Source organism: Caretta caretta, chromosome 2, assembly GCF_965140235.1.
Source record: "Caretta caretta isolate rCarCar2 chromosome 2, rCarCar1.hap1, whole genome shotgun sequence".
Lineage (NCBI taxonomy): Eukaryota > Metazoa > Chordata > Testudines > Cheloniidae > Caretta > Caretta caretta.
The window spans coordinates 123,381,226-123,409,072 of NC_134207.1; the positions used below are offsets into that span (position 1 = coordinate 123,381,226).

The 27,847-nt window shown below is 39.2% G+C and overlaps 1 protein-coding gene across 5 annotated transcripts in view; it reads left to right on the forward strand.

Moving 5' to 3' along the window:
• Positions 1–27,847, forward strand: part of PIGN (phosphatidylinositol glycan anchor biosynthesis class N) — a 140,678-nt gene that overhangs the window by 82,863 nt on the left and 29,968 nt on the right. For 4 of the 5 annotated variants that reach the window (XM_048839690.2, XM_075125417.1, XM_048839688.2 and 1 more), the window contains 8 exons: positions 3,671–3,749; positions 9,298–9,477; positions 13,918–14,057; positions 14,972–15,071; positions 15,192–15,284; positions 16,974–17,065; positions 20,534–20,645; positions 26,380–26,488. In XM_048839690.2, the coding sequence (XP_048695647.1) occupies positions 3,671–3,749; positions 9,298–9,477; positions 13,918–14,057; positions 14,972–15,071; positions 15,192–15,284; positions 16,974–17,065; positions 20,534–20,645; positions 26,380–26,488 (905 nt within the window). The remainder of the gene's footprint in view (positions 1–3,670; positions 3,750–9,297; positions 9,478–13,917; positions 14,058–14,971; positions 15,072–15,191; positions 15,285–16,973; positions 17,066–20,533; positions 20,646–26,379; positions 26,489–27,847) is intronic. The other variant, XM_048839694.2, reaches the window with a different exon arrangement.

Here is a 27,847-nt window from a genome sequence, read left to right on the forward strand (position 1 = left end):
GCCGGTCTGGGGGTCCATCCGTCCCGGCTGCCAGCCCCACTCAGCCCACTGCCAGTCTGGGGTCCTGGCTCGGTCTACCTTCTCCCTGGTTCTAGCCATTCTCTTCCTCTCTCTGCACTGAGATGAGGGTGGGAGTGCACTGAGACCAGGGCTGGGGGTGAAGGAGCAGGTTGGCGTGCAGGGTCTGGCCAGGAGCTAGAATGAGGGAGGGGGCTCAGGGTTGGGGCAGGAGGTTTGGGTGTGGAGCGCTTATCCGGGCAGCTCCCATTTGGTGTGAGGGCTGCAGGTGGGAATGTGGGGGGTGTGTGTGTGTGCGCAGGAGCTCCCCTTTGGTGCTCAGGGCAGGGGGCTGGGGGTGTGTGAGGAGGGTGCAGGAGTCAGGGCCGGAGGGCTGGGTATGTGTGGGGGGTGCTGGAGTCAGGGTTGGGGTTGTGGGGGGGTGCAGGGGTCAGGGCATGGGGCTGGGGTGTGGGGGGGGTGTGGAGGTGAGGGCAGAGGGCTGTGTGTGTGTGTGAGGAGGGTTCAGGGCAGATGGCTGGGGGTGTGTGAGGAGGGTGCAGGGGTGAGGGCTGAGGGGTGTGGGGGGTTCAGGATCAGGGCAGAGGGCTGGGGGGTGTGGGCTGGGGACGTGGGGGTGCTCCCAGCCCCCTGCCCTGAGCGGCTCACGGCAGGGGGCTCAGGGGGATATGCCCTGATTCCACCCACCCTCCCCAAGGTCCCCGGAACAGAGAGCATGCTGCAGCTCCGCTTTTCCCTCTCCCCCTCCATAGCAAGAACCACCAGCTGATCGGCCCAGCCGCAGGGAGGGAGAAAAGGAGGGGCAGGAACCCAGCACGCTGGGGGAAGAGGCAGGGGGAGGGGGAAGCTTGCCTGCCCTGCAAGGAGAGAGCGGTGGGCGGAAAAGAGCTGGCCGGGCAGGAATTTAAATGGTACGCTGCTGTCTGCCGGGATCCGGCAGACAGCAGTGTGCCATTAAAAATTGGCTCACATGCCGTCTTTGGCACACGTGCCATAGGTTGCCGACCCCATAGTAAGCTCTGTTAAAACTAATCATAGTAATTATTCATCCGTGAACCGCAGTCCTGCCCAAACCTGATCCCCTTGTCTTCATTCCATGCAGTGCATTACTATTTTTTGTCCTGAATGAGTTCCTTATCTAAAATCCTTTCCTGATGTTGTTAGGTTTTTAGTAACTTACTGCCCCTGTGTAGATTTCTCCTTAGGATTCATTATATTTATTTCCCTTGCTTCTCACAGCCCTGATTCTTCAACTGGCTGCATGTGATTGCCACCCTGCACTCTTGCAGAGTCTCATTTAAGCAGACGGAGCTCCACATGTGCATGTGGATGGGTGCACCAGCAGCCAGTCAATCAGTTGCAGGACTTCACCTAATTCAAAGTGTCTCTGAATTTATTTGACACCTCTTCGTTGGCACTTCAGTAAACAAAGTTTGGTGTCTTATAAAAACATTTGTGCAGAAGTGGGGTAACATTTAGGGTATGTTTTTATAGTCAGCCTATTAAAATTAACAATGCACTTATGAATGTTACCCTTGTTCTACAAAATAATTGCATTCTGCACTGACTTACAAAAATTGTACTGCTTGAAAGCCCCATTTATTCTATTGTATCCATTCCATATGCGGAAGATCCTGGGAGCTGTCATCCATGAAGCAAGTAAAAAAGGCAAAGACCGTAGCAATTTCATTAATAATAATGTTATTCACTGAGAATTAAAGAATAATGAGAGGCTAAATGACTCTATGAGATGATCTACAGTGAAAGATAAAAATAAAGATTAAAAGAATGCTTTTTTAACTTATTCAATTTTGAAGTTGAAGATGACATGGATAAAATAGGCAGAAAGTAAAATAGGTATAAAAATAAATGACAGTGCATATCATATGAGAATTTATTAGACATATACCACGAGTCATGAGAAAAGGTGTTCAGTATTCATTCCAGATTGCTAAATCTTAACCAAATGTGAAGATAAACTTTTCTTTTCTTTCTCTTATTTATCCCATAAATAGGTCCTGCCCTGTTCTTCCTAATCCCCTCTCAAAACAAACAAGAAATCTTAGAATATGACAGATATTGGAAAAGACTGTGTAATGAATACAACTCCTATTGTGTTCTTTCATAGACATTGCTCAGGTCTTTTGAGTGTACTGATGTTACAGTCTAAAACCTGGCTATTTTAATCCTGTGAGCACCAAAATTGGTGCATGCTCAGTGGCAATGGTGTGGTGACTATTTTGTTTTTTTTCTGTAAAGTATCAGTGGCCTACAAAGCAGTATGGTGCACTTTCAGAGGAGCATTTTTTGAAAGTGTGTAAAGCACTGAAGTGGTTCTCTGTTTGTTCATTTCCCGAGATTTCAAAACAGACCTTATAAGGACATTAAATCAACTCATTGTCTGCAACAACCACTTCTTTCTCTTTCTTCTTCTCTCCCCAATATTCTCCATTCTCACTACCTGATTCTGTTAATTTTCACCCATATAGCTGGTCTTCCTTAGATCCTCTACTATGGATCCTGACCTGACTGGACTGCATCTGTAGCAGTCAAACCATTTATCATTTTCCATCCTCGTAGCTACTTTTCTGTTCCGCTCCTTAGATTTTCTGTAGCCAGTCATAGCTGGAGTGCTGGTTTTTCTGCTTCTGGGGAACCTGCAGAGATTTTGTGTTTACTTTTGATGTGCATAGTACATTTTGGAATACCGCTAACACTGGACTCAAATGAAGCAGCAGTGGCAGAAAACACTGGGAAGTTCATTGAGTAATAAAACTTGGGGGCAGCTCAGTGATCAGGCATGTAAGCTCTCCAATCCATTGCAGTGCTCCACCCTGAAAAAAATGAGCTAGGCCTTACTCTGCTCCATCCCATTCTGTTCTTTCTTTTGTATTGTGTCACTTGTTGTGACAGGAAAATTCTCAGGAAGACTAGGGTGGAGTCCTGTCTCCTCAGAAATCAATGAGAGTTTTGCCATTGACTTTAATGGAGTCATCATTTCACCTGCAGTTTTTAGGGTCCATTAGAGGATCACTGTGTTTCTGAGTGAAGATAAATGCTAGTTCTTCAAGGAAAAGGTTCCTAGTCATAATATTATTTATTATTCGCATAGAGCACAAAGGGCCCCAATTGGGATTCAGGTCCCATTATGATGAGCACTATTTAAACATAGAAAAGTAACAATACCTGCCTCAAAGGGCTTGCCATTTAAAGATGTGTCTGTAGCATCCGTACAGCCAGTAGAAGTATGGCTGACTTCTTTTTTGTTTGTTTGTTTGTTTTGTTTTTTGGCAATGCTCCCGGCCAGGAACAGTAATAATGCATGTGTTACAAATGGTGCAGGGAATTTCCACCCATACATTTAGGTAGAAGTTCTAAATTAAGAAAATGTTTTTAATACAGATTCTCAAAATGAATTCAGTGTCAACATAATTTACTAATTTATGAGGATGCAGGTAGAGAAATGGCTCATAATGTCCTGTGATTAAATTGCTCAGTTTTTTGGGGATATATGGTACACTTTTAACAGAGTGCCCAGGGGGTCTACATTAAGGTTCCTAAATTAGATACATTCTTTTCCTCCATGCTCCCAATCCCTCCCACCAAAAAAGCACCATGTTTTTTAAAAGGACCTTTTGTATTTTTGATATAGGTTGCTTTCAGATACTGAACAGATAAACATTTTGAGAAAAGCAAGATCTTATATTCATCAGGAAAAATATCATGAGGCGGTAAGTGAATCATCACCATACAGTAATAAATCTTTGAAAACTTAGGCTAAATCTTGGACTTCCATCGTCTTTTTTCTATTTTCCATTTAAGTAGCCACCTTGGTTTTTTTTTTTCCATTTACTGACTCATCTTTTACTAACACAAAATTAATCCTATTGTAAGTCTCCATAGCCTCACACTTCCATTCATTCAATTCTAAACAATAATTTTGATGCATATGAAAAGTGACAATTTTTTTTCATATTTTTAAATGTTTGCTGCTGTTGCTGATGTTTCTGACAAAACAAACCACATTTATTCGTGGTGTAACTCTTTTGAAGCCAGTGCAGTTAGATGTGGATGAATTTGGCTCAGTGTTTTATGAAGGGTGGTGGATTTATTGTGCTCTGATATGAAAAAATAAGCATAGTACCTTTCAATCAAGGATTTCAACCACCCCTGTGAGATTGGGTAGGTAAATGTCATTTACAGACGAGTACTTTACAGCAAAGTTAAGGGATTTGCCCAAGGTCACACACTGAACCAGCGGCATTTCTAGAAAAAAGAATCTATGGGGCCATGTTCTGATCAAAAATCCCTGTTGGTTTGTTTTTTCCCCCCCTCACCTGAGCCAACTGTTTTATTTTAACTTCACCATAGTCTGTAGATTTAACTGGTATAAGGAAGACCCAGATTATAACAAGTTTACACAGAGTGCTTATTTTATGTTTTATTCTACTCTTGGTGTGCAAACCATTGAGATTGGACTCTTTGGACCATCAGTGTCCACTGGGGCCATGCATATTCCTTGCGTATCCTCATGGTCCCATATCAAGGGCATAAACGGCAGTCCAGGTCTAACCACCATTCAGTTCCTTCTGATGACCCTAGCTGTGAGATGGAGCTCCTCAGTGTCTGGTCTCTGCAATATTTTTCAGAGTCCTTTTGTAAACATTTATATATGTTAGTGTACTTAGGAGTAGTTTTAATTAGGATAGTTTGTCCGTCAGCAAGATTTTATAGTTTTGGTTGTTTACCAACTTTATTTTTATTTTACTCGGATATGGAACTTCTTCCCTGTACCAGGCCTTATGGATGTCTTATCCTAAGTCACCTTTAAGTGTTGCCCCTCTTGAGAGGCAATCAGTGATGGTCACATCAGTTGCCTTTTTTGTCTTGCGAAGCTCACATCTCCAACAAATGCTCTGCCTTCAGGTCCTTTTCTAAAAGAACTTTGAAGGTGAGAGAGGCATGCCTAATGGTTTTATTAGACTACTTTAGGCAGCTGACCTCTAAACCAGGTGGGGCAAACCACTCTGGAGAAGTTCCATCTCGGTTCAGAAAGTCCCCCTTTGAGTTCTGGTTCCATTAGCTCCCAGGCCTCATTATCAAAGCCTGGCCTAACTTCAGACTTGCATAGGACTGAAAAAGTCAGATTTTCAGAGAGAGGAATATTGCTCCCCTGGGAAGAGCAGGGGGAACATCCCCTTTTAGATTTCCCAGGTCCAAACGAGGTCCAAAACACCTCACTGCTCCTAATCAAAGACTCCAAGCTGGACTCCCATCACAGTGGGGAGGGATCCTGTACATATTCTCTGAGGGTCCTTTTTTGAGTTTTATGAGTCTGAAAGAAAGTTGAGGGCTTCTTACATGGCTAGATCGCATAGGTATAGGTGTAGGCATATGTCCTGGTATCTTTGTCCCTGGCACCCGGGCCCTTTTCCACATTATGTTCCAAAATGGCCTTATTGGCACACCTGGGGTCTTCACCACACAAGGCATCACACTTCTGCACTACCTTCTAGGGTAAAAACCTCATCCCCTGCTATGTCGTCTTCATCTGCAGCTGAGGAATTGCTCCTGTTTTACCTGAATGACTACAAAAGTTTCCAAGATCTGCTCAGACATATAGCCAGTTCTCTCGAGATACCAAGCACAGGGAGAGGAGGTACAAAAGACCTTACATAAGCTCTTGAATGTTCTTCATGGCTCTGTGCCTGAGCTTTTGGCACTTCCCATCAACAAAGTCCTTTTACAGCTGGCAAAGTATATCTGGCAAACGCCAGTAACCATAAGTCTGACCTCTCTCTAGTAGCTGATAAGAGGTACTAGGTGCTGTCCACCAGGAAAGACTATCTACACTCATCCAGTATCTGGCTAGCTAGCGGTTGTGGTTCCTTACAAAAAGAGCAGACAGTAACAACCAAGGATGATTCTTGGACATAAAGAACCTAAGCAGCTTGATTTGTTCATACATAAATTATTTGTCTGCAGCCTGCAATTCTCAATTGCTGATTATCAGGCGGTACTGGCATGATATGGCTTCTTAAATTACAATAAATTGTGTAAGCTCAAAAACTTTTCTCTCCTACCAACAGAAATTGGTCCAGTAAAAGATATTACCTCACCCACTGTGTCTCTGTAATATCCTAGGACCAACACAGCTACAACAACACTGCATACAAAAAAATTCAGAATTTATTAACAAACTGCTCGAGAGAAAAGAGAGGAGTTTAAATTTTTGATCTCTGAGACAATCTTTGATTGCCAGAATGTCCTCTCAGGCAACTCTGAATGCTTCTGATACTGTCTCTTGATCCATGGTGATATCTGTTGTTATCCTGAGTCCCAAATTCTGGCATCTAGAGAGAGATGCATTGATCATGGAAGATCTTCCCTTTAAGGGCCTGGGTCTCTTTAGTACAAAAACCTGACAAGGCTCTTCTCTTATTGAAGGACTCCTGGGCCACACTCCCCTCTCTCTTGGAGTTTATATACTGGCTTCTGAAGGAAAACAGGGAAGACCACGCACTTATGCTAGACAGAGACCATCATCTGATATCTTTTTCCAAAAAAGAGCCTTTGCACCTACAACAAAGAGTTTTTAAGAAAAGAAGACCTTCTTCCTCTGTTGTGGCTTCATCCCATTCTGTGTCTGTGTCAAAATAATCACTTTGACAAATTGGTAAAGAGCCTTTCTACTGTCAGTCTATTGAATCTACACCCTTCTTTTCGTGCACTTAGGAATCATCTGCAATTTTTCAGCTGAACCTGATAATCTTGGGCTGCTGGGTCTTTGAAATAGTCTCAGTCAGATATTCACTACAGATGCATACTATGCCTATCCCTGCTCCCTTCTCCTTCCCTTTTAAGGGGCTGTGCTCATGAGACACTGTTGTATCCGGAAAGGGAGTCCTTTCTGTCTCTCTGAGCAATAGAAGTTGTTTAGCTAAAATTCAGGGGGTAGGGTTTTTATTCTAATTACTTGCTAATACTGAAGAAAAAGTCAGGATGGCGACTAGTTTGGAATTTGAGAAGGCTCATTATCTTCAACTGACAATTCAGAATGGTAATCGGTAGCCTCCCCCATTCCATCACTAGATTCACTAGACTGGTTTGGGGTTCTTGATCTGCAAGATGCCTACTTCCAATCTCCATACTTCCAGCATTCCCTTATAAATATTCAAGACTTCAGATGGGACAGAACTATTATTCGTACAGAGGACTGTCTTGTGGTCTTTCTGCAGTGCCAATGGTATTTACCAAGGATCTAGCAGTCATCACTATTAGACTCCACAATAGCCAGAGCTTATCTGTCCCAAGACAGATTTGAAGCCACATCCAATCTCATCATTTATTTTCAAAAGCGTCCTCATACTACTGTAAGGAATTGGGTAAGACTTCTTGGGCACATGGCCACTTGCACATTCATCACACAGTGTGTGATACTACTGGCTGGCGAAAGTTGATATACATGCCTAGCAAACACTACATGGACACGACTCTACTAATCCCTCACGACATTCTAACATTAATAAATTTATGGTAAGATCTTAACCAGGTGTGCAGGGGAGTACCTTTTTCTTTGCCTTTCTCAACCAAGATTTTTGTGATGAATATGTCCCTTCTGGGTTGAGGAGCACATCTGGGCCGTCATCAGGCACAGGGTATAATGGACTCAAGAGAAGTCTCATTGTCGTCATAGTAAATCTCAAAGGGACTCAAATCTTCTACTGGATTTAATAGATAGTGGGAATGTCTTACATTCAAATCCAATCTCCCTCCACCTCACCACTTGGCTATTGGCTCGATGTCAGAGAGCTCATGTTCCTCAGATGTCCAGAACATCTCGATCCAAAATAGAAAGGATTCCATCACATTAACATATGCTGCTAAATGGAAGAGATTCAGGTTATGGTGTGAATAATGATAGTTACATTAACTCCTGCATCCCTCCTGTCTTGGACTTACTAGCTTTTTCTGAAGAATTCAGAGCTATCTGTTAGCTTTACGTGCTTCTAGCAGTCATTTCTGCATATGACCACAAGCTCCAGAGCCCCATGGTGTTTTCCTAATGCACTATAGTTAAGTTTCTTCAGGGCTTTATTCATGTTTTTCCATTGGTAAAGGAACTTCCTCCATGGGACCATAATGTGTTCTTGAAGGCTTAATGAGCCCTCCATTTGAACCTCTGGCAAGCTGTTCACTGTTATTTATATATGGAAAAAGTCCTTTTTTAGTAGCAGTCACATCAACTAGAAGAACTGGTGAAATGCAAACTCAAATGGCAGGCCCTTCTAGTATGATATTTCATAAGGATAAGGTACCACTCACACACCATCCCAAGTTCTCACCCAAAGTTCCGTTTGAACCAAATGACTAATTTACCAGTATTTTTCCATAAGCTACATTCTAATCAAGGGGTGTTTGACCAAATCCCTCAGTGTCTCCTCAAAGCTACTTATAGCATTTACTGACCGAATAAAAGGAAGAGTGGTATCAGCCCAAAAACTATCCAATTGGGTATTGGGATGTATTAGGGTCTGTTATGAGCTAGCTAGATTAGATCCTTCCTCTCAGGTTAGAACTCACTCCCCTATGGTTTGCGCAGCTTCATTGCAAATCATTCCCATTTCAGACATCTGGAGGGCAGCTACTTGGGATTCAGTCCATACTTTTCCTAGACATTATTCCCTGGAAGCACTGAGGTCTGATGCTTCTTTTGGCAGATCTGTGCTGCAATCTTTAAGTAGATTCTGTGCGTCGTCCTCTTTACATCAGGTTACTGCTTGTAGGTCACCAAGAGTGGAACATTTGTGGACAAGCACTTGAGGAAAGAAAACTTACTTAACTTACAGTAGCTGGAGTTCAAGGTGTGTTGTCCGTATATATTCCATAACCTGTTCCCCCACCACCACCCACCCACCCACCCACCCACCCAACAGAATTCTGAAACATCTGGATTCTGTGGTGATGAAGGAAAAGAATGGCAGTTGGGTCCACACTGTCCTTTATGCTCTCTGTATGGGAGCAGAACACCTAGGGCTTATGCACGGTCCCAATGGATACTGATGGCCAAAAGACTCCAATGTCTAGTGTATGGGGTGCATGTGCAGCAAGATTAGAATATATGGACAACACATCTCAAAGAATTCCAGTTACTGTAAGGTAAGCAACTTTTCTTTGCTATATGTTTTCTTGGTAAATTTATTTTATGAGTATGTTCTACCTGATTATATTGTAAATTGTTGTGAGATATATATATATATATTCTATTTTTCTCTGAAGGTATCTCTTTGCAAAACCCTGATTAGCCTTGCTTTGGAAGGACTGTCATATTACCATACTTACGACAGATTGTTCTTGGGCATAAGTGTTGTCATGGGTTTTGTGGGCTGGACATCTTATGTGATTTTGCTGATTGTCAAGACACATACTAGTCTGACTAGGAGTACCCAGGATAATAAGGTAGGTTGAAATATGCAGTGATGTTGCTGGCTGGTTAATTAGCAGTTTATACATACATGTATCGTTTGTACAAAAACAGTAGACCAATTGGTACCCCCACAAGCAAAGCTGGAGTAAAAGATCCTTGCCAGCAGAAACTACTTGTAGTTTGAGGGAAATCTCCCTCACCAACTTCAGGTACGGTTCAGGACATCTGAAAAGATGGGCCATTGTGTAATGTATGAGGAGGAGACCTGGACAGATCCCATTGCTTCTAGTTGCAATAGGTTTGTAGTTCACTGCAACTGTGTTGTACATTGATTCATTAAATTCAAGAAATACAGACCATGTATCCATATTTAACCAGGTCAGTCTACACATCAGTGGAGACTCTGTTAGCTTTTTTATGACACTGCTCTTTTCCCTCCTCTTTACCAGGTTTCTTTTGTTCTTTTTTATTATAATTTTACTGAGATGAATTTCAGTCATAAGTTCTCTGACTGTGTTTTCAGTATTTCGCACTGCTTGTCGTTCATGACAATGCATTAGAAATGTAGTGTAGATGTATTAAAGGAAAACTGCTTGTATTTTGCTCAGTCACATTCTGAAACCACCCTCTGACACGTTTCTTTCCATGTACAGTATTGGGCAATGTCTTTGGAAATGAAGGCTTACTTCTCCCTAATATTGGCCTTTCTAATTTAATGCTAATGATAGCCGTTTTGCTGGTAATGCTGTATGAGGTAGGAGAATATAAACTAACTTCTCCCTTTTTTCATATTGGCTTAACATCAGAAGAACATAGCTGTGTAAATACATATTCACCCTTAATTCTAATTATTTAACATTAAAATATCTTGTGATTGTTAATCCAGACTTCAGACTTCTATTATATATATTTTTTTCTTTCTAATAAAGGCAAAAAGAAAATCATCTTACATTTAATTTCTTTTTTATCCCTCTGTGGCAATTTAAAATTAGATTTTTCCGAAGCTGAACAATTCCATTTTGGCATTTGCAAAGCATATAACCTGTTCCACTAAAAGACTTTAGTTGTTGTTTCACAGATCAGCCCTCTCTTTTTGTCTTGCACTCTCACTCCTGATTTGCAGTGCATCAGAGATACAGAAAGTACATTTAGAAATAAACAAGAATGACTTTGATTGCCACCAAGTACAGATGCTTAGGAAATCATCTTTTTCATTCAGTCATCAGGAAAAGAAAAGACCTTTAATCTGAAAAGGTGAACAGAAAATTTTTACTAAAAGAAGGTTAACACCTTCAAAAAAATCTTTCAATATTTATTTCAGAATAAAAAGGCTTGTTTCATTTTTTAATGTAAATGAGGATCCGTGCTCAATTAGCATCTTTACTACTTCTAGTAAATTACTGTGAGAAAATTCCTATAGTGAAAAAATCCAGACCTTTTACTGTCTGTGGACTGAAATGAGATATTCTTAGCATTGAATAAAAATGATCAAACAAAATGGAAAAATATTGAGAAATACAATACTACATAACTTCAAAAAAGGTTTTTTGTTATCAAGTATCTGAGAAAGTATTCAAAAACACTGGTTATAAACAAACAAATTCAGAATATTAATAGCTCTTTCAACAAAAACGTATTTTCTTTTTTTAATCAGTGTAAAATTGTTTTAGAATTGAAAATTGGTATTCATAGTTACCATTGTGACAGGGTCGGGCCAGATGGCTACAGGAGAGCGATAGAAGGCAGATTTATTAGCCCCAGTTTAAGTAGTTCCCTTTTCCCTGAGTCAGGTAACAAGGAAAGTTCCAGAACAATCAGAAACTTTCTGGAAACAGTTAAGGCAGACAGGCTGATTAGAACACCTGCAGCCAATCAAGAATCTGCTAAAATCAATTAAGGCTGGCAAAGAGGGCACCTGGGTTTAAAAAGGAGCTCACTTCAGTTTGTGGTGCGTGCGAGGAGCTGGGAGCAAGAAGCAAGAGTGGAAGGTCTCTGGTCTGTTCCCCGATCCACTAGGTGGATCATCAGAGACTGCGGGGATTGTTCTTCTTCCTTTTCCCCATGCTGGCCAGTGATGAGACTAACTGAGTGAACGTCCGATTTGAGCCATGAAAGTGGCCAAACTGAGGGCTGCTGTGAACCTCTGAGGTGAGCAAATCCGCCAATAAGTGCAGGACCCACCAAGGCAGAGGAGGAACTTTGTCACACCATATATTTATGGGGTCCATAGAATAAAGTCAAGTTTTGTATTTAATTATTCTTGTAAAAGAAATTAAAGAGCCTTTTGTATCATTGGTCTGCAGATTTTCACATATTGTAGTAACCAGCTTTTTCCAGTAGAACCATTTCTTTCAGTTCAGACATACAATTAGTAGTTGGTGGTGAGACCTCTGCTTTTCACCATAAAGTCATTAGCTTTATGGCTAGTATCAAAGCTACATGAAGAAATTGTTCTGTGTAACTAGACTATAATGGGCAAATAAGCTACCCATATCACAGTTTTATGATCTTATGGAGCTGGTTCTAGACTCTGGCTGGCTAATAGGACTGTTTACATTAATCATCTCCTAAAACTGTGTGTGGCTTTTCATGCTCCTCACAAAAACACTTCCCCTTAAAACAATGTGTTATTTAATTTAGGAAGAATTATAGGTTTATCAGTTTTTCCTATTTTTAAACATCCACCGAAAATGTAAATCTCCTTTCACCTGCAATTTGGAACCAAGTAGTGGAGCCAAAAGATCTATTTTTACATTTGTGATAGAATGAGTTGCATTAGGTCAGTTTTCATGTGACATATCTTATCCAAACTTAATATGACATAGCATGCCAGAAATTCTATTTTTAAAAGTCATTTAGATCTGATACTTCCCATCAGCTTAGAGAGAGACAGTTTTATGTCAACTACAGGGGAAAGAAGAGGAATGAATGTTTTACATTAGCTACCTGGACTCCTCTCCCCTACACGTTTAATACGTTTGCATATTCCACTATATATTTTTACTCCTCAAAGAAGTTGACACAACTTATAGAAGAAAAACAATAGATAGGGTCATTGGGGTTTTTTTAGGCTTTGTCAGCATATAATGTACCAAAGACTGCCCTTGGATCTTAAGGCTTTTGCATGTTATGTCAAGTTGTAATGGGCTTCAGAACAAAAATATTTAATAAAACTTTAAGCTTTCAAATATCAGAATGTTCCCAGACTACACTGAGTGGTTCCTGAATCAGTGTAAATAAAAGCTGTGACAAGAAAGGAAAATGCTTATTTAATGTTCTTCTTTGTAGACATAGAAGTGATGATGTACACTAGTGCTATTTTAAGTGTAACCTACCAGGTTTAGAAAATTTCATCCATTTCTAAGTGTACATCAGAGTTTTATATTTTCTGAAATTCCTCTTTCGTACAGGCACTTTATTCAGCAATAAATAAGCACGATAGAACAATCTGCATTCTCTCTTACATACTAAAAGGAATATTCTCTTTAGGTTATAAATTCTTTGGCAAAGCCCAATTGTTTTTAAATCATTAACAGGGCTAGCTGTGTGTAGAAGCTTTTAAACAATAGTTACCTATAGCTACCTCTTGTCTATAGTCTTATACTTAGATTTTAAGCTCTTCGGGGCAGGGCTCATCTTTTTTGTGATGTGTTTCTGCAGTTGCTAGCGCAATGGGGCTAGGGCTTCTAGGAGCTTTCACAATACAAATAAAAATAGCCATGTCCCTTGATTTCTTGTATGAACATCAAAATCCAAAAAGGTTTAGAAAAAAGAGGATTAATATCAAATAAATTAATTTCAACAAATAAATGCAAACTTGAAGCCTCTTCTTGCAGACCTGCCTTACACAGCAAAACCTTACTCACATAAGAAAAGGCTGTGGAGAATCAGTTCATAGTTCCTGAAAAGAGTGTTGGATTTTTCAATTGCAATTAAAGAATTTTATTCCAGTTCGATAACTGAAGTTTTTTCTCCTACTAATTTCTTACACAAAAGAAACAAATGTTCACATGGAATTTTACGTTGAAACCTTTGGACATAGTAACTGTTATGCAAACTTGGGTGCTAAAATTTATTTTTCTAAATGCATATTTAGACACCTAAATAGAAGTGTCCTTATTTTCCAAAATATTGAGTAATTGTAACTCCCTTCGATATTTAAGTACGTTGTGCATGCACAGATCAGTGTTGTATGTACCAGTTTGTGCACACTCATTTTTTTCACGCGCACTTTACTGTAAGTCCTTTTGCTTGAAAATTTAGCCCTACATGTCTAAATGCCACTCCTAAATATTTTTCTGCCTGGAAACAGTATACATTGAGCTGATGAGCTGCCTTGTACATTAGTGTAGCTGCTTTCTTGGAATAGTATTTAATGTACTGTGCATCAGATAACTGGGAAATAGTATTCTGGAGTTTGAAATATTAGAGTATTCTTTCAGGAATGTTTATAGAAATCATTTGCATTTCAGGCATCTACTGTTCTCCTCTTGTATGGTTTTGCAGCTACTGGAGTATTAATAGCTTTTTTCCTGCTGATTCAAACCTGTCCATGGACATATTACATATATTGTCTGTTACCGGTACCAGTATGGTATGCAGTTGTGAAAGAGTAAGTAAAGAATCAAGCTGTTTCATAAACTCCTCTCGCTCCTCTTCTACGCCCCCTCCCTTTGTTGACAATCAAATTATGCAAAATCGTTGAGAAATGTTTTTCTTCCTTTTATGAAATATTCATTTTCCAGGACATTCTAGGACATTCTTGTTTATCTCTCCCTAGCAGTTGGAGTGGGGTTTCCAAACTGACAGCTATATTTGGCCCTTCTAGTAGATACCTCTTCTACTTGGAAATTTTTTCGACCAGTAAAAATGGTCTTACACTCTCAAAAACAAAATAACATTGCAGGGTGTGGGAGAAGCTGCCTCTAGAGTATTGCCTCTGGAGCAAGTTTCTGATGTGTTGGAGAGGAATTTGTAGAAACTGATTTCATAAGTTGGACAAAAAAATTTTCAGTGATTTTCAAACTAAGTCCGATTCTCCAATGTGCTGAACACCAGCACCATTCAGAATCAGGCTCTAATTCTGCAAAATTGGTTGATGGTTCTGGCCTATGCTGAAAAAATGCTCTTGGTTATGGAAATATTTGTAAGTTTGCGGTTGCCGTTACCTGCCTGACATAATGGCTTTTTGTATTATTCAAAGAAAACTGGACAAGCTCTTGTTGGCTTTTAGTAATGACCTGTTTAACTAGACACTAATAAAGCTAACCAGGCATATTTTTTTGTCAACACTCTTGAATTTTGTTGTCAGTTTCAGTGGATGCTGAACTTAATGTAAATATTCTTAAACTCTGTAGTCTATACAGATGAAGGTAGTTCTGATGGTTTTAAAATGGTGTGTAAAGTTAAAAAAATGAGGGCTGCTTCTGAGCACTTACACTCTTAAAACTCCTAATTTATGGCAGTGATCCTGTCTAATTTGTTTAACTAAAGATAATGATTATCCTGTGCTATCTTCCTAAACAGATTCAGAGTTATTCAAGACCTTGTGTCATTGCTCTTGGTATTTCCTCTGGGTCAGTCTATTGGATTCTTAGGAGCTGGTGCTCTGGGAATTGAAATATTAGTAAGTACTTAATTACTATGTATTTATAAAGGACCTCATTGCTAGCTTTTTATTTGCTTGAGGAAATTTTGCTTTTATTAGAGTTTTGTTTTTCATTTTCTTATTGAAATTTTTTACTAGGTTTTCAGCTTTTTCTACCGCTCTACACTTACTGTTGGTCTCATTGCCTTTGCTGGCTGGCCATTGATCACACGACTGTGGGCTCAAGCAAAGGTACAGTAATGCTTTGCCAAAAGGCATTAAATTGATTGGTAGTTGGTTACCTTTTAGTAAATGGTTGGTCTCCTCTTTTGGACTGTGGTCTCCTAATTCTTGTTCCTGTAATGCACTTCCTGTTATCACTATAATGGCTGACATCAAGCAGGGCAAGATAATGCCACGTTTCCCAGATCTATTGATGTTACAGTTTTATAGGCCAAGCAGTAAGGGTGCTGACCGACCAGTGCTGCCATGACACTTGACTGAAAGCTTATCTTGACTGTAGTGTATCTGCACTGCTTTTGGTAGTTACCGTAATGGGCCAACAAATTGGTTGGGAAATCCAAGTTTTCTGCTGAAGTCTAGTGTCCCAGTTAGCTGTGGCATGCTGCCATCCTGTTTTCAGGCTAGCTTCAGTGTTACCAGTGTTCAGTTGTTGTATTCTATGATGTAATAATTATAAGTGCTTGGGATAAAATCCCACGAAAATAGTCACGAAACATGCACAGATATTTTACTAAAATGTAACAGTTTTATAAACATTGAGGTCTTTAGAGGAAGCTTACAATGATTAGCCACAATACTGTAGGCATGTAGCTATTTAATAAATACAAATATTTCTTGAAAATTAATGTTTAAAATAGCTATTATAATAATCTGTTGCTGTTTCACTATCTCGGTAACCAAACAGTGTGCCTCGTCTCACCTCTGAAGCTGCCATTGTGCTAACGTTTCCCAGCAAAAACTCTAGTCTGGTGCTGTAGGGTGGGAGTCAGGTGGCACAGTTTCCACTTGAATGCATGGGAAAGCTGCAGCTTTCGATGTCCGCCATCACTGTTACTTTATTCAGAAACCTTTTTAATCCAAGAAACACTGCAAATTTTAAATTTTAAAATGTATTATGACAACCTGAAAAATCCTTGTTTTCTCTTGTATTCAAATTAGAGAGATTCCTGAGTCTTGCTCTGCATTATAAAACTGTCCAGGTGGCAGCTTTCTATTTGACTGTTCATAATTTTTAATTGTATTTAGGACAATTAATGATTACTTGTTCTTCTGAGTAGTTATAGTGTAGAACAGCGATCGGCAACCTTTGGCACGTTAGGGAAAGCCGCTGGCGGGCTGGGATGGTTTGTTTACCTGCAGCGTCTGCAAGTTCAGCCGATTGCAGCTCCCACTGGCCATGGTTTGCCGCTCCAGGCCAATGGGGGCTGCAGGACGTGGCGGCCAGGCCTGCACCGCTTCCCGCAGCCCCCATTGGTGTGGGACGCCAAACCTGTGTAGAACATCTGTGATCATATTAGTTTTATTGGGATCTCATCTTGCGTTTCACTCATTTCCATAAAGTTATAGATAAACCCAGTTTTCTGAGTAACAAGTTGTGCTCAAAAAGAAAAGGAGTACTTGTGGCACCTTAGAGACTAACCAATTTATCTGAGCATAAGCTTTCGTGAGCTACAGCTCACTTCATCGGATGCATTCAAAGGCCCCAATTCAAGAAAGCACTTAAACACACTTTTACTTTATTTTCCTCTTGATTTCAATAGGACTTTAGAAATTATTTAAATGCTTCCCTGAATCAGGGTCAAATGATATATTATTAGCTCAGTATAGCAAATACAGAAATGTTTTCTTTGTATAGTCAATTTTGTCTGCAGGCATGATTTCTAAAGATGCTGTTGTTTGTTTGTTTGTTTGTTTTAGGTAACAACATTGAGCTGGACTCTATTATGTTTACTCTTGGCAATGTTTCCCTTGATGCCTGTTGTAGGAAGAGAGCCTAATATTTCTCTGGTGTAAGAACATTTTTTTGATTACAGCTCTTTATTTTTCCATTTAATATTCACAAATTTAGGCTGAGTTTTGTCATAGGTGAACCACTGTATTATTGAAAACCAGCTGAGGCAGCTGTTGAATTTAAACAATGTGATCATAGATGCCTTAGTTATTCATTAATGTGAATGAGAATAGACTTTTAATTTTCCTGCATTACTTCAAAGAAAGATACATCCATTTGCTTAGCAGTGTTCTGTAATTTCATGTAGAGAGAAGCTTTTCTCACTTAATAAAAAGTGCAACTAGTATGTGAAAATACAGGAATTAATTAAAGGAGGATATTCATTTGGGTGCAAACATGGTAAATAGCATTGACAAACTTGAAAAAGCATTTATCCAAAACCAATTTGTTTTGACATTATCTTTTTTAATTCCCATATCTAATTTTAAGTAATTTGTCATTGAATAAAAGTCTGTAGCTAATGAAGTACTGACATTAATGGGATGGATTTTTTTTTTCTCTTTTAGTCTGTGTATCTAGCTTTTCTTTGTTGTTTTCCTATTTCCTTTCCTCCTTGATTCTCTCTTTGGCTTCTCCTTCCCATATTGTTCGTTTCCTCCTCTTCTTTCCTTTGTCTCTTCCCACACTGTGCCATTGGCAGTTTTTTCTTGTGCACTTCTGTCTCCATCATCCACTCCATTCTCATTGCCAACTACCACTTAATCTTGCAGGCATCTCCTCTCACCAGTCTACTTGCCAGTCCCACTGATTGGCCCAGCTTGGTTTGGTTAGATGTAGTATAGAACTTAATGCAGAGAAAGAAAATGCTTGATTTGAACTTGACACAACACTTCTTTCCCTGCTCGACACATTGTGCCTAGTGGAGTCATCTTAGCATGATGTCACTGTGCTTGAGTAAGAGATGCTGTTAGAGCTCTGATACCTGGATAAGCAGCATGATGTTTGGAAGGTGGGGGAAGAGCTATGATCCTAAATATTTTCAGAGGTATTGATGCTTTTCCCAAACGTAATTCCAACACTGCTCATTCAGTTTTAGTCCATCCTACCAGATTTTTGATCCAACCCTCCCCCATCTACTGCCCACCCACTCAACTTTTGGCATTGTGGTAGGCATTTTAGGAATATCTATGACGATTTTTCACTCCTTATTAGCATCTTTTGGCTGCATATGTAAGCATACATTTCCTCCAGTCCAGTTCATTCTTTTTTTTTTTTTAAATGCACATTGGATTGTATCCACTACTCTGCTCCTCCAGTCACTCCGGTTTTCTTCTCTCCCTGCTTTTTCATTGCAAGTGATCCCTAATGCAACTGGCACTTGCTGGGTACCCTTTTGGTCCCCCTCCTCCAGTTCTTCTTTACAGCTCTGAAATGTTTTGTGCTTGTCTAAATGTTGTCTTGGGTTTTTTGGATTTTGAAAATATATGTGGCATCTGGGAGCACATGAAGCTAAGGGAAGGAATGGAAGAGAAACTACAAAGATAAATAAACCAGAGCTTCGGTGAGATCCACTTCTGTGAGCAAAATGCACGTGTTCTAAGGCTAGGATCACTGCAGCCCTAAATCCAAGATCAAGTTTCCTTCAGTAATTTGAAAACTCAAACTAGGTAGCCCTTGTGTAATTTCAATATTGTTTATTATCAGTACCTGAAAGTCATTACATGATGGCAGTTCTGTGGCCCCATCCCCCTTATCCCATAATTGCTTACTTTGCCTTTGCTGGGGACCTTGTCAAAGGCTTTCTGAAAGTCCAAGTACACTCTACCTACTGAATCACCCTTCGACACATTTGTTGACCCCCTCCTTCAAAGAATTCTAGTAGATTGGTGAGGCATGATTTCCACTTACAAAAGCGGTTTTCTATCCTGTTCATCTATGTGTCTGATAATTCTATTCTTTACTATAGTTTCAACCAATTTGCCTGTTACTGAAGTTAGTCTTACTGGCCTGTAATTTCCAGGATCATCCCTGGAGCCTTTTTTAAATATTGGTGTCACATTAGCCATCCACCAGTCTGACTTAAGCTGACTTAAGCAATAGGTTATATACTACAGTTGTAAGTTCTGCTGTTTCCTAACTGATTCCTTCAGAACTCTTGGGTGTTTCCTGGTGATTTACTACTGTTTAATTTATCACTGTGTTCCAAAACCTCCTCTATTTACACCTCAATCTGGGACAGTTCCTCAGATTTGCCACCTAAAACGAATGGCTCAGGTGTGGGAAACTTCCTCACATCCTCTGCTGTGAACACCAATGCAAAGACTTCATTTAGCTTCTCCACAATGGCCTGGTCCTCATTGAGTACTCCTGTAGCACCTTGATCGTCCAGTGGCCCCACTGATTGTTTGGCAGGCTTCCTACTTCTGATGTACTTAAAATTTTGCTGTTAGATTTTGTGTCTTTTTCTTGTTGCTCTTCAAATTCTTTTTTTTTTTTGGCCTGACTAAATATACTTTTACATTTGACTTGCCAGTGTTCATGCTCCTTTCTATTTTCTTCAGTAGGATTCGACTTCCAATTTTTAAAGGATGTCTTTTTTTGCCTCTGACTGCCTCTTTTACTCTGTTGTTTAGCTGTGGTGGTATTTGTTTATCCATGGTGATGGGTTTTTTAGTCCTCTTACTGTTGTTGTTTTTTTTTCATTTGGGATGTACATATAGTTTGAGCCTTTATTATGATGATTTTTAAAAGTTTCCATTCAACTTGCAGGCATTTCACTCTTGAGACTGTTCCTTTTAATTTCTATTTAACTAGCCCCCTCATTTTTTCATCATTCCCCTTTTGGAAGTTAAATACTACTGTGGTGGGTTTCTTTGGTATTTTGCCCCTTACAAGGATGTTAAACTTAACTACATTTATGACTAAATGGAGAACTTCAGTTGTCACTGTTGTCAGTCAAGCTCTTTTAATTTTCATTCATTTTTATAACAGTAAAATAAAACAAAACTTAGATTATTCTATTCAAGTGAGTTGAAACCATCTTTTAAGAAAAGAAAATAGTGACATTCTTTCTATCAGAATCAGACTGTTGTATTACCACTAATTTATATTATCATTTAAATGCAATTTCTTAATGTGACCCAAAAAACCTTGAAGCAAATTACTTTAAATCACAGATCTTTGTAATTCAACTCCTAGACTTGCAAAGAAAGTAGTTCAAAGAAAGCGAAGAATGATGAACAAGACACATAAACAAAACAAAGACCTGGGATAGAGAAAAAAGAAGGCCACAGTGAATGTTTATGGATGACAAGCCTTCAAAAAACATCTGTCACATCATTAATTTTAACCCCTTAGCTCTGGTTTCCCAAAGATGGGTTGTAGATGCTTTCTGAATGTTTCTAGCTGTAATTTTGTAACATGACTAGTTTCATTCCTGTGAGAAAAATCCTATGGGAAAATCATTCTTATGAGAATTTTATAAAGAGGGACATTTTAATAATTGTTTGGTTTGTTCATTTAACAGAACAGTAGCAGGTTTGGTGATTCTCCTGATCTCTTCCTTCTCCCTGGCATCTCTTTGTAAAAGCAGAAATAAATATGTGCCTAAGAAAGATCTGACAATACTCCTTTTTCAGGTCAGTTGCTAATTTTCAATACATTTGAATGTTGCAAAATAATTTTTATATGTATATTTGTATGTACAATACATTTGAATGTTGCAAAATAATTTTTATATGTATATTTGTATGTACTGTCTAAGGACCCAGTTCTGCAAACTGCATCAAGAGGTTCTGTTTATTATCAGGAGTTATCCAATTGACTACTTTTTTATTTATGGTAGTAAGTACTTTTAAATATGGTAATGTTTGCAGTATCAGATACTCATTCTCTGTATATGTGTATTGATACGTACACACATACACACATGCACACGTTTATATGCCTTCCTCTTCAAGGTCAATGTCTTACCCTCAATCCACATGTGTAACTTCCAGTGACCTTTGTGTAAACTCCATTCGCTGATCCAAGGACACAGTATGGTCCTACGGGTTTATCTTTTTGATTTCTGACTTGAACTTGAAGAATAGCATGAATTTGTAATCTAGTTCTTTTCTGCTGGTTAAAACCATTTCTTTTATCATGGCAAAGTTGAGAATTACCTATGGCTTTCTGAAATTGGTGGGTATTTCTTTCACAATATATGTTAATTATAAATTACAGGAAGGATTTTGAAATTTTGCGCATCTGTTGTCTTCATTTTAAACCTATTACAGCATTTGTCCCCCACCCCACCCCCGACTTAAGTTCTAATAGTTTTTTTTAAGCCTTATGAATGATTTTAAGTTGTTGAAATTTCTTACTGACTTAAACAATGCGTTCAGTACATCATGGAGTTAAGCTTGAAGACTGAACAGTACAGATTAAAAAACACCAAAAAATCAGGTGCCTAAAATGCCTCTTTAAAATATGTGGTGCTTATGTGTACAAAGGTAACATTTTTTGCCTCTTTGGCTCAATGCCATGATAAGAAGTGTGTGAATTTCTAGGGCTACTTTTTGTAGTTCCACATTTAAACATTTAAAATTCTCATAACTGTCATTTGGCAGGCAGTGAATCGCTCAGTGGCATGTCTCAAAACAAGTGCTGTAATACCCCAGTCACTGGAAATGCCGCCTTATAGGGTAGTTCATTTGGGCTAGTGGAGGATCCTGTATACAAGCGGACCTGGAGTTAGAAGGGAAAGAAAACGCTAGACCACGTGTGAGCCAGATAAGAGAATTCAGGAAATTCTACTCACTCCCAGAACACTTGATTGCATCAGCAACTTTTGTCTGGTTGTTCAGTGAAGACCTTCAGGAGCTCCCCAAGTCGCCCCTTGAGTAGTGGTTCCTTCCTTTCATTGATAACTAATCAGTAGTCTCCATTAGATCTTACTTCAAAATCTCCCCAGTCTCTCTCCAAAGGCAGGAGGGACCAAGTCCATGGTTCTCATTCCTTCATTCTTCCTCAGAGTGTGAGAAAGGAGAGATTAATTCAGATTTGGATTTGGAAAAGTAAATTGCAGAGGCCTCGAACAGACTTTCACAAATCTTTCTTCATTGTTAAAAATGTATTAGTTGCTATGAAGCTGTAGGCGCTCAAAAGGAAAAAGCATTTCAGAATACTGCTAGTGTTCCTGGAACATGAGAAACAGCTTTACCTGTTCACCCCTCTGCACAGAATCTTGAAGACACACCTCCGTCACTCTGGGCTCCAAAGTACCTCTTCCTATATCGTCTCCAAACTGCACAAGCTCAATAGTAGCTTCCAGCTTCTTGGAGCACGTTCCTGCTTCTGTTCAGGTGGATCTGTCAGAGACAACGGCTTCTCCTCTCCTGTTCCTGTTTTCCTAGTCTGGGTGCCCTAAATCCTGTCACTCATCCTTTGCCTCTTTCTCTTAGGTGACAGTTTTGCTGGAAGAACAGGAGCTAGAGGCTATGTGCAGCCCATTTTGAGTCTTTTGACTTCAACTGACTTAAAATTTCTTGTGGTGATTACTTCTGCCTGTCATTTGGTTAAGACAACTGCTCTTTCATGCCAGGAACCCTATAATGCTCTCCACAAGGGCATGGCAGATCTTTTTATTTGCTTGAGCTTACTGCTGCAGGTTGTTTTGAAATTTCATCTGAATGAGGATGTCTTCCCTCCCAGTGTGTGCCATAACCCAAATGAAAGATTGAGCATAATTTATACTTCTGTAGGACCTTTAAAGCTTTTCTACATAGGAACCAATCATTACAGTATGTCATAGAACTGACTTGCCCAAGTGGATCAGGACTAGCATCTTGAAAGCTGAGGTAACATATCTGGAGAGGATCAAGGCTTATTATATCCGGTTAGTTGCCCTTTCTTTGTCAGAAGGATACCCAGCCTTAGTGGATGAGTTTTGGAACTTCATGATTCTTGTATACTTTCATGAATTATGGCATTTGGGTAGAGAGTGCGCAGACTGAAGAAATCTTAGGGGATCAGCCTTCTTTATTAAGGTGGGGGACTGGAGATTCGAATATCTTCCCACTCGTTTCCCATTCCAGTACATCCTATCTTCTTAGTCCACTGTTTACTGCAGATGCTGCCACTGTGACCATTTCCCTTCCTCTGTTTAGGTTGGCACTTTGATATAGGACCCTGCAGTCTGGCTTTGTCTTATGGCACATTTCTTCCCTTACCATTTAGATTTTTGAGGTGCTGTGAGCTTAGGCACTTGTAGCCTTCCATGCCTGCAAACAGCATGGATTTTTGAGGGATAAGGAGTCTACTGGTGAACTGCTCGACCTTTTGTCAGCTAGGATCTTTGGAGTGGTGGGGTGGCAGAAAGATCCATGTGGAGGCTTGGTGCCACCTATGTCAATAGGTTCACTGGGGGAAGCTGCTATCAGCTTTTCTGCAATCTGGCAGCAGGAGTCTCAGGGTAGGTAAAAACAGTGACAGCATGTATTTATATCCAGCAGCATCCTTGCTGTCAGCCCACTCCTTCCCTTCTGGCAGCAGGATAATTCTCAAAGATAGACCCTTTGTTCGACTCCTGAGCCCTATTCCTGGATTGACTTCAGTTTTAGACCTAATTCTCCGGCTTACACAATTCACTGTTCATTTGAGCTATAAAGTACTAATTACTCCCTATAAGGATAAAAACTGCAAACAAGGGTTTGCTGTTGATGGTGTTAGACCATAAATTTCATTTTTAGTTGCACTTTGTTCAATATAGAGATTATTGTCTTTTTTTAATTCGATTTTGTGTTTAAAAAATCGATAATCATAAGACTTCAGGAATGGGAAAAAATGTGGGATGCTTATTGTTTGCCAACTATACAGTGTTTACTGAATCTCTTAAAATTCTCTAACTGGAGTGCACATTAGTTTAAATTAATCACAGAGGTGTCACAGCAGATTTGTATACAGAAGCCAGTGTAGTACAGGAAGCTGTTTTGTCCATTTGTTACTAACATGGGGCTCAGTTATGGCTCCTAAGAGACCTGATTTTCATGTGGATGTGAAGGTATCACATTCCCTGTGAAAAGGGTAAACTATTAATATCATTTTACAGATGGGGAAATTAACGAAGACTGTGACTTGATTAAGGCCACAATAGAAGTCATTGTCAATGCTGGCTTAGAACACAGGAATTCTTAGCTACCAGTCTTAGGCTTACTCCATGCTCTCTTTTGCACCATTCTCTTTCCTTGTGGCTATACATCATGTTGGTTGCTTAGCAGACAAACTGCCTCAGTTGCTGACTGGGAGGGGCACCAATAGTAGTAGCTCAGGTACTAACTTCTTTACCCCTGAATTGGTCTGGTATCCTCTCAGAAGCTGAGATCGTGGCTGTGTTTTTCACAGACCCCAAAGGCCAGCCCTGAGCAGCTGTAGGGGCTGGGATCATGAATAACCTGTGAGCTTTAGGAATAATCAAGGACAAGCTTTTCAACTCTAGCTCTGGGTTTACATTTTCAAAGTTGTCTTCACAAGTGCTGGAAACTTTTTTTTTTTTTTTAATGAAAACTGCAACGAGCCTGAACTCTTTTATGTCTCCAGAATTAGGTATTCCCAGAAGCTTTGATGCCACTTTGACACCATTTTGGCAGGTTTACTCACTTGCTCAGGTCACTACAGAGGTGTGAAGTGTACTCTCTGGGGATTATCCCTTAGTGGGTATGATTTGATTTCACCAGTGAGTAGGGCATAGCTGAAAGGCAGCCAGATCCCTAGGGCACAAAATTATTTTCCAAGAAGAATATTAAAGGGAAGGGAGGTTATCAAGCTGCTCTAAATCCTGCAAATGTTTTCCAATGTATGGATGCTTGACTGAGATGATCCTCTGAGCCTTTTGAGGTCTACCACTTATTACTAGCCGGTACAGATGTATGCAGAAATATCTCTTGTATACTCTTATGGCCTGATTTAAACATGATGAAAGTAAATAGGTCCTGCAGATGTTCTGCACTTATGAAAATCAGGGCATAAAAATTCCCTATTATGAAGCATGAAATTTTTGCAATTACCACTAGATGTCACTGTGTATGGCTTGTGAATGGCAGATATTCAAAGAGTACATACGGCAAGGAACAATAAGCAATACTGTGGCCTAATAATTAGCAGCTATTACCAGCAGGACAGTGGGGTGGGAGGAGGTATTGTTTCATATTCTCTGTGTGTATATAAAGTCTGCTGCAGTTTCCACGGTACACATCTGATGAAGTGAGCTGTGGCTCACGAAAGCTCATGCTCAAATAAATTGGTTAGTCTCTAAGGTGCCACAAGTACTCCTTTTCTTTTTGCATCTCTCTTTAGGGTGACCAGATGTCCCAATTTTATAGGGACAATCCTGATTTTTGGTTTTTTCTTATACCTCCTTATATTTCTTATACCTCCTTTTACCTTCCACCCCCCCCCCCCCCCCCGGTCCCGATTTTTCACACTTGCTGTCTGGTCACCTGTCTCTCTTTCACTTGTCTTAATATCATTTAAATCTCATATTGTTTGTAAAACGCCTAGCACTGTGTTGCTGAACCTGATTTTGCCTTTTAGCACTACCACAATATTGCTACTATATAATAATAAATGAAATTCTAGTTGGAATGATTTCTTTGGTTCATTGTTGTCTTGCTCCAAAGTAACACAGCCATCTTTAGTTAGGTCATAGAGGAGTTTTCTTGTGTTATTTTATAGCTATCTGACAGCAAATCAAAGGACACCAATCTTTAAAGAATAGACAGTTCAAGAAATTAACCTCTTGTATCCTAGTAGTTCCTTCTCTCTTTGCATTTCCCATCCTGATGTTTGCTGGTGGTGCTTGGGGGGGGAGTAGATTAAAAATGAATCCCACCTTCAGCACGGCAGGACTCCTCCATCCACTTTTATAGCTTTTTATATACACCCAACTAAAACTAAATGTCAACAGGGGAAACTGATGGCTTAGTAGACTTTGAATGCAAGAGATAAGTAGAGCCATTTTTTTTGTAATTAGAATGAAAGCCCAAGATTTATAGGGCAGAGGTAAGGACAAACGTTAAGGACTCATTAGAACTGAGTATAAAACAATGTGCTAAATACTCTTGCTTGATGATCCACTGTAAGTACTTCTCGGATCTATAAAGATAAGAACACAAAAGGTACCTCTGTTATAAATCTTTATTTTAATATTTCATATTTAAATCTATCTTGCTCTCATACGCGCCCTCCTCCCTTTTCTTATAATGATTCGGTTTGATCTAGGCGAGGCAGTTATGCAAGTGTGAAACAACAGTTTACATAGTCTTCATTTAGTTTAGGAGAACCCACCAGATTAACTGTCTGTTTTTATTAGTCTGAATTTTTTTTTCCTTTTAGATGCTGAACATAGCACTTTCAACATATGTTGTGAACAGTACCCACAACAGTCTTCATCATAAGCAGGGACTGCCTGTAATTAATCAAATCATTAGTTGGACAACACTAGGTAAGGAGACCTTCTATCCAGATCCAGTTTACAGATAACTTTCAGGAAAAGGAGAAGAGATTTTTTTCCCATGATCTTTGCACTAACTTTTTTCATGTAATTTTGCACAGTTTTTTAAATTTTGTTTTATAACTAATTTTGACAACACCATACTTTAAATTTATGTAGCTCAAAAGTAATTCTTGCTCAAAATCTAGGCCTGTTTTTATTTTAAAAATTGGTTACATTTTCTCTGGGAAATATGAAACAATAAAATGTTCTACAAAAATGGCTCATGTTTAAGTTCATAATGAAATGTGGAAAACCTTGAGTTATAAGTAATTTTTATTTTATGAAAGTTTTGCAGAGCTCTGTATGCCTTTTTTAAAAATTAATTACACAGATTTTTTTTTTTTTATACTTGTAGCCAGGGAAAAGCAATCTAAGACAGTATACATGCAAAACAGTTAATAAAGCAAAGTGGTACAATGTCGTTTCAGGAAAATTATTTGCATCAGCTGTGGTTTCAATTTTTACTGAAACATAACAGCAAAGACAATTAGGTGCATCCGTGAGTGTGTGGTAGAACTGTTCAAAACTGCCTCAGAAAATATTTGTGGTCTGATAGTAGTATATGTTAAACATCTGTTAAAGCCTTAATATCATTATTAAAGGAGCAAACAGCATAGAACTCTGTGGATTTTCATATGATCCTAACATTAAGAACCTATGATTACCGTAAGCAGTTGTACTTATTGATACTGTGAAATATAGTAACATGAAACCATCAGTCTTTCTGTTATAAAAGTAATCTCTGTAGTAATCTCCCAATGGATTTTAGGCATTTGTAGATGTTCTGTAGAGGCTGACTCAAAAATTATCTTTATCCATGACTATAGTAATCTAGGAATGTAGGGATTTGTTTCAGAAGTAAATATATCCCATTTAAGGCTTGATATCAATTTTCTGCTAAAACTCAAAACCAAAAATGTAACCTTTGTTTATGACTAGTGTTTTGACCTTTGTTATCTGGTTATTTGATGTTTTACATGCTGTATGCATTTTTATACTGGTGGAATTGCTATATCTTAAAGAGACACTTTCAATTTTAACAATCATGCTTCTGTCTGAACATTATGTACCTAATAGTCTACAGTAATACCTAAGATTAGTACAACTGAACATTATTAGGGAAAACATGCTTTTCTCATTCTTTTCAGTTTTCTTTTGAGCATTTTACAATACTATCATCCTTTCTCCTGTTTATCTTGTATTGTAAATTAGGCCCCAATTCTGTTGTGAGTTTTGTGTGGGCAAATCACCACCAGTGAAGAAAACCTTTGAAGTCATTGGGGTCCACCTGCACCAATCTCAGTGCAG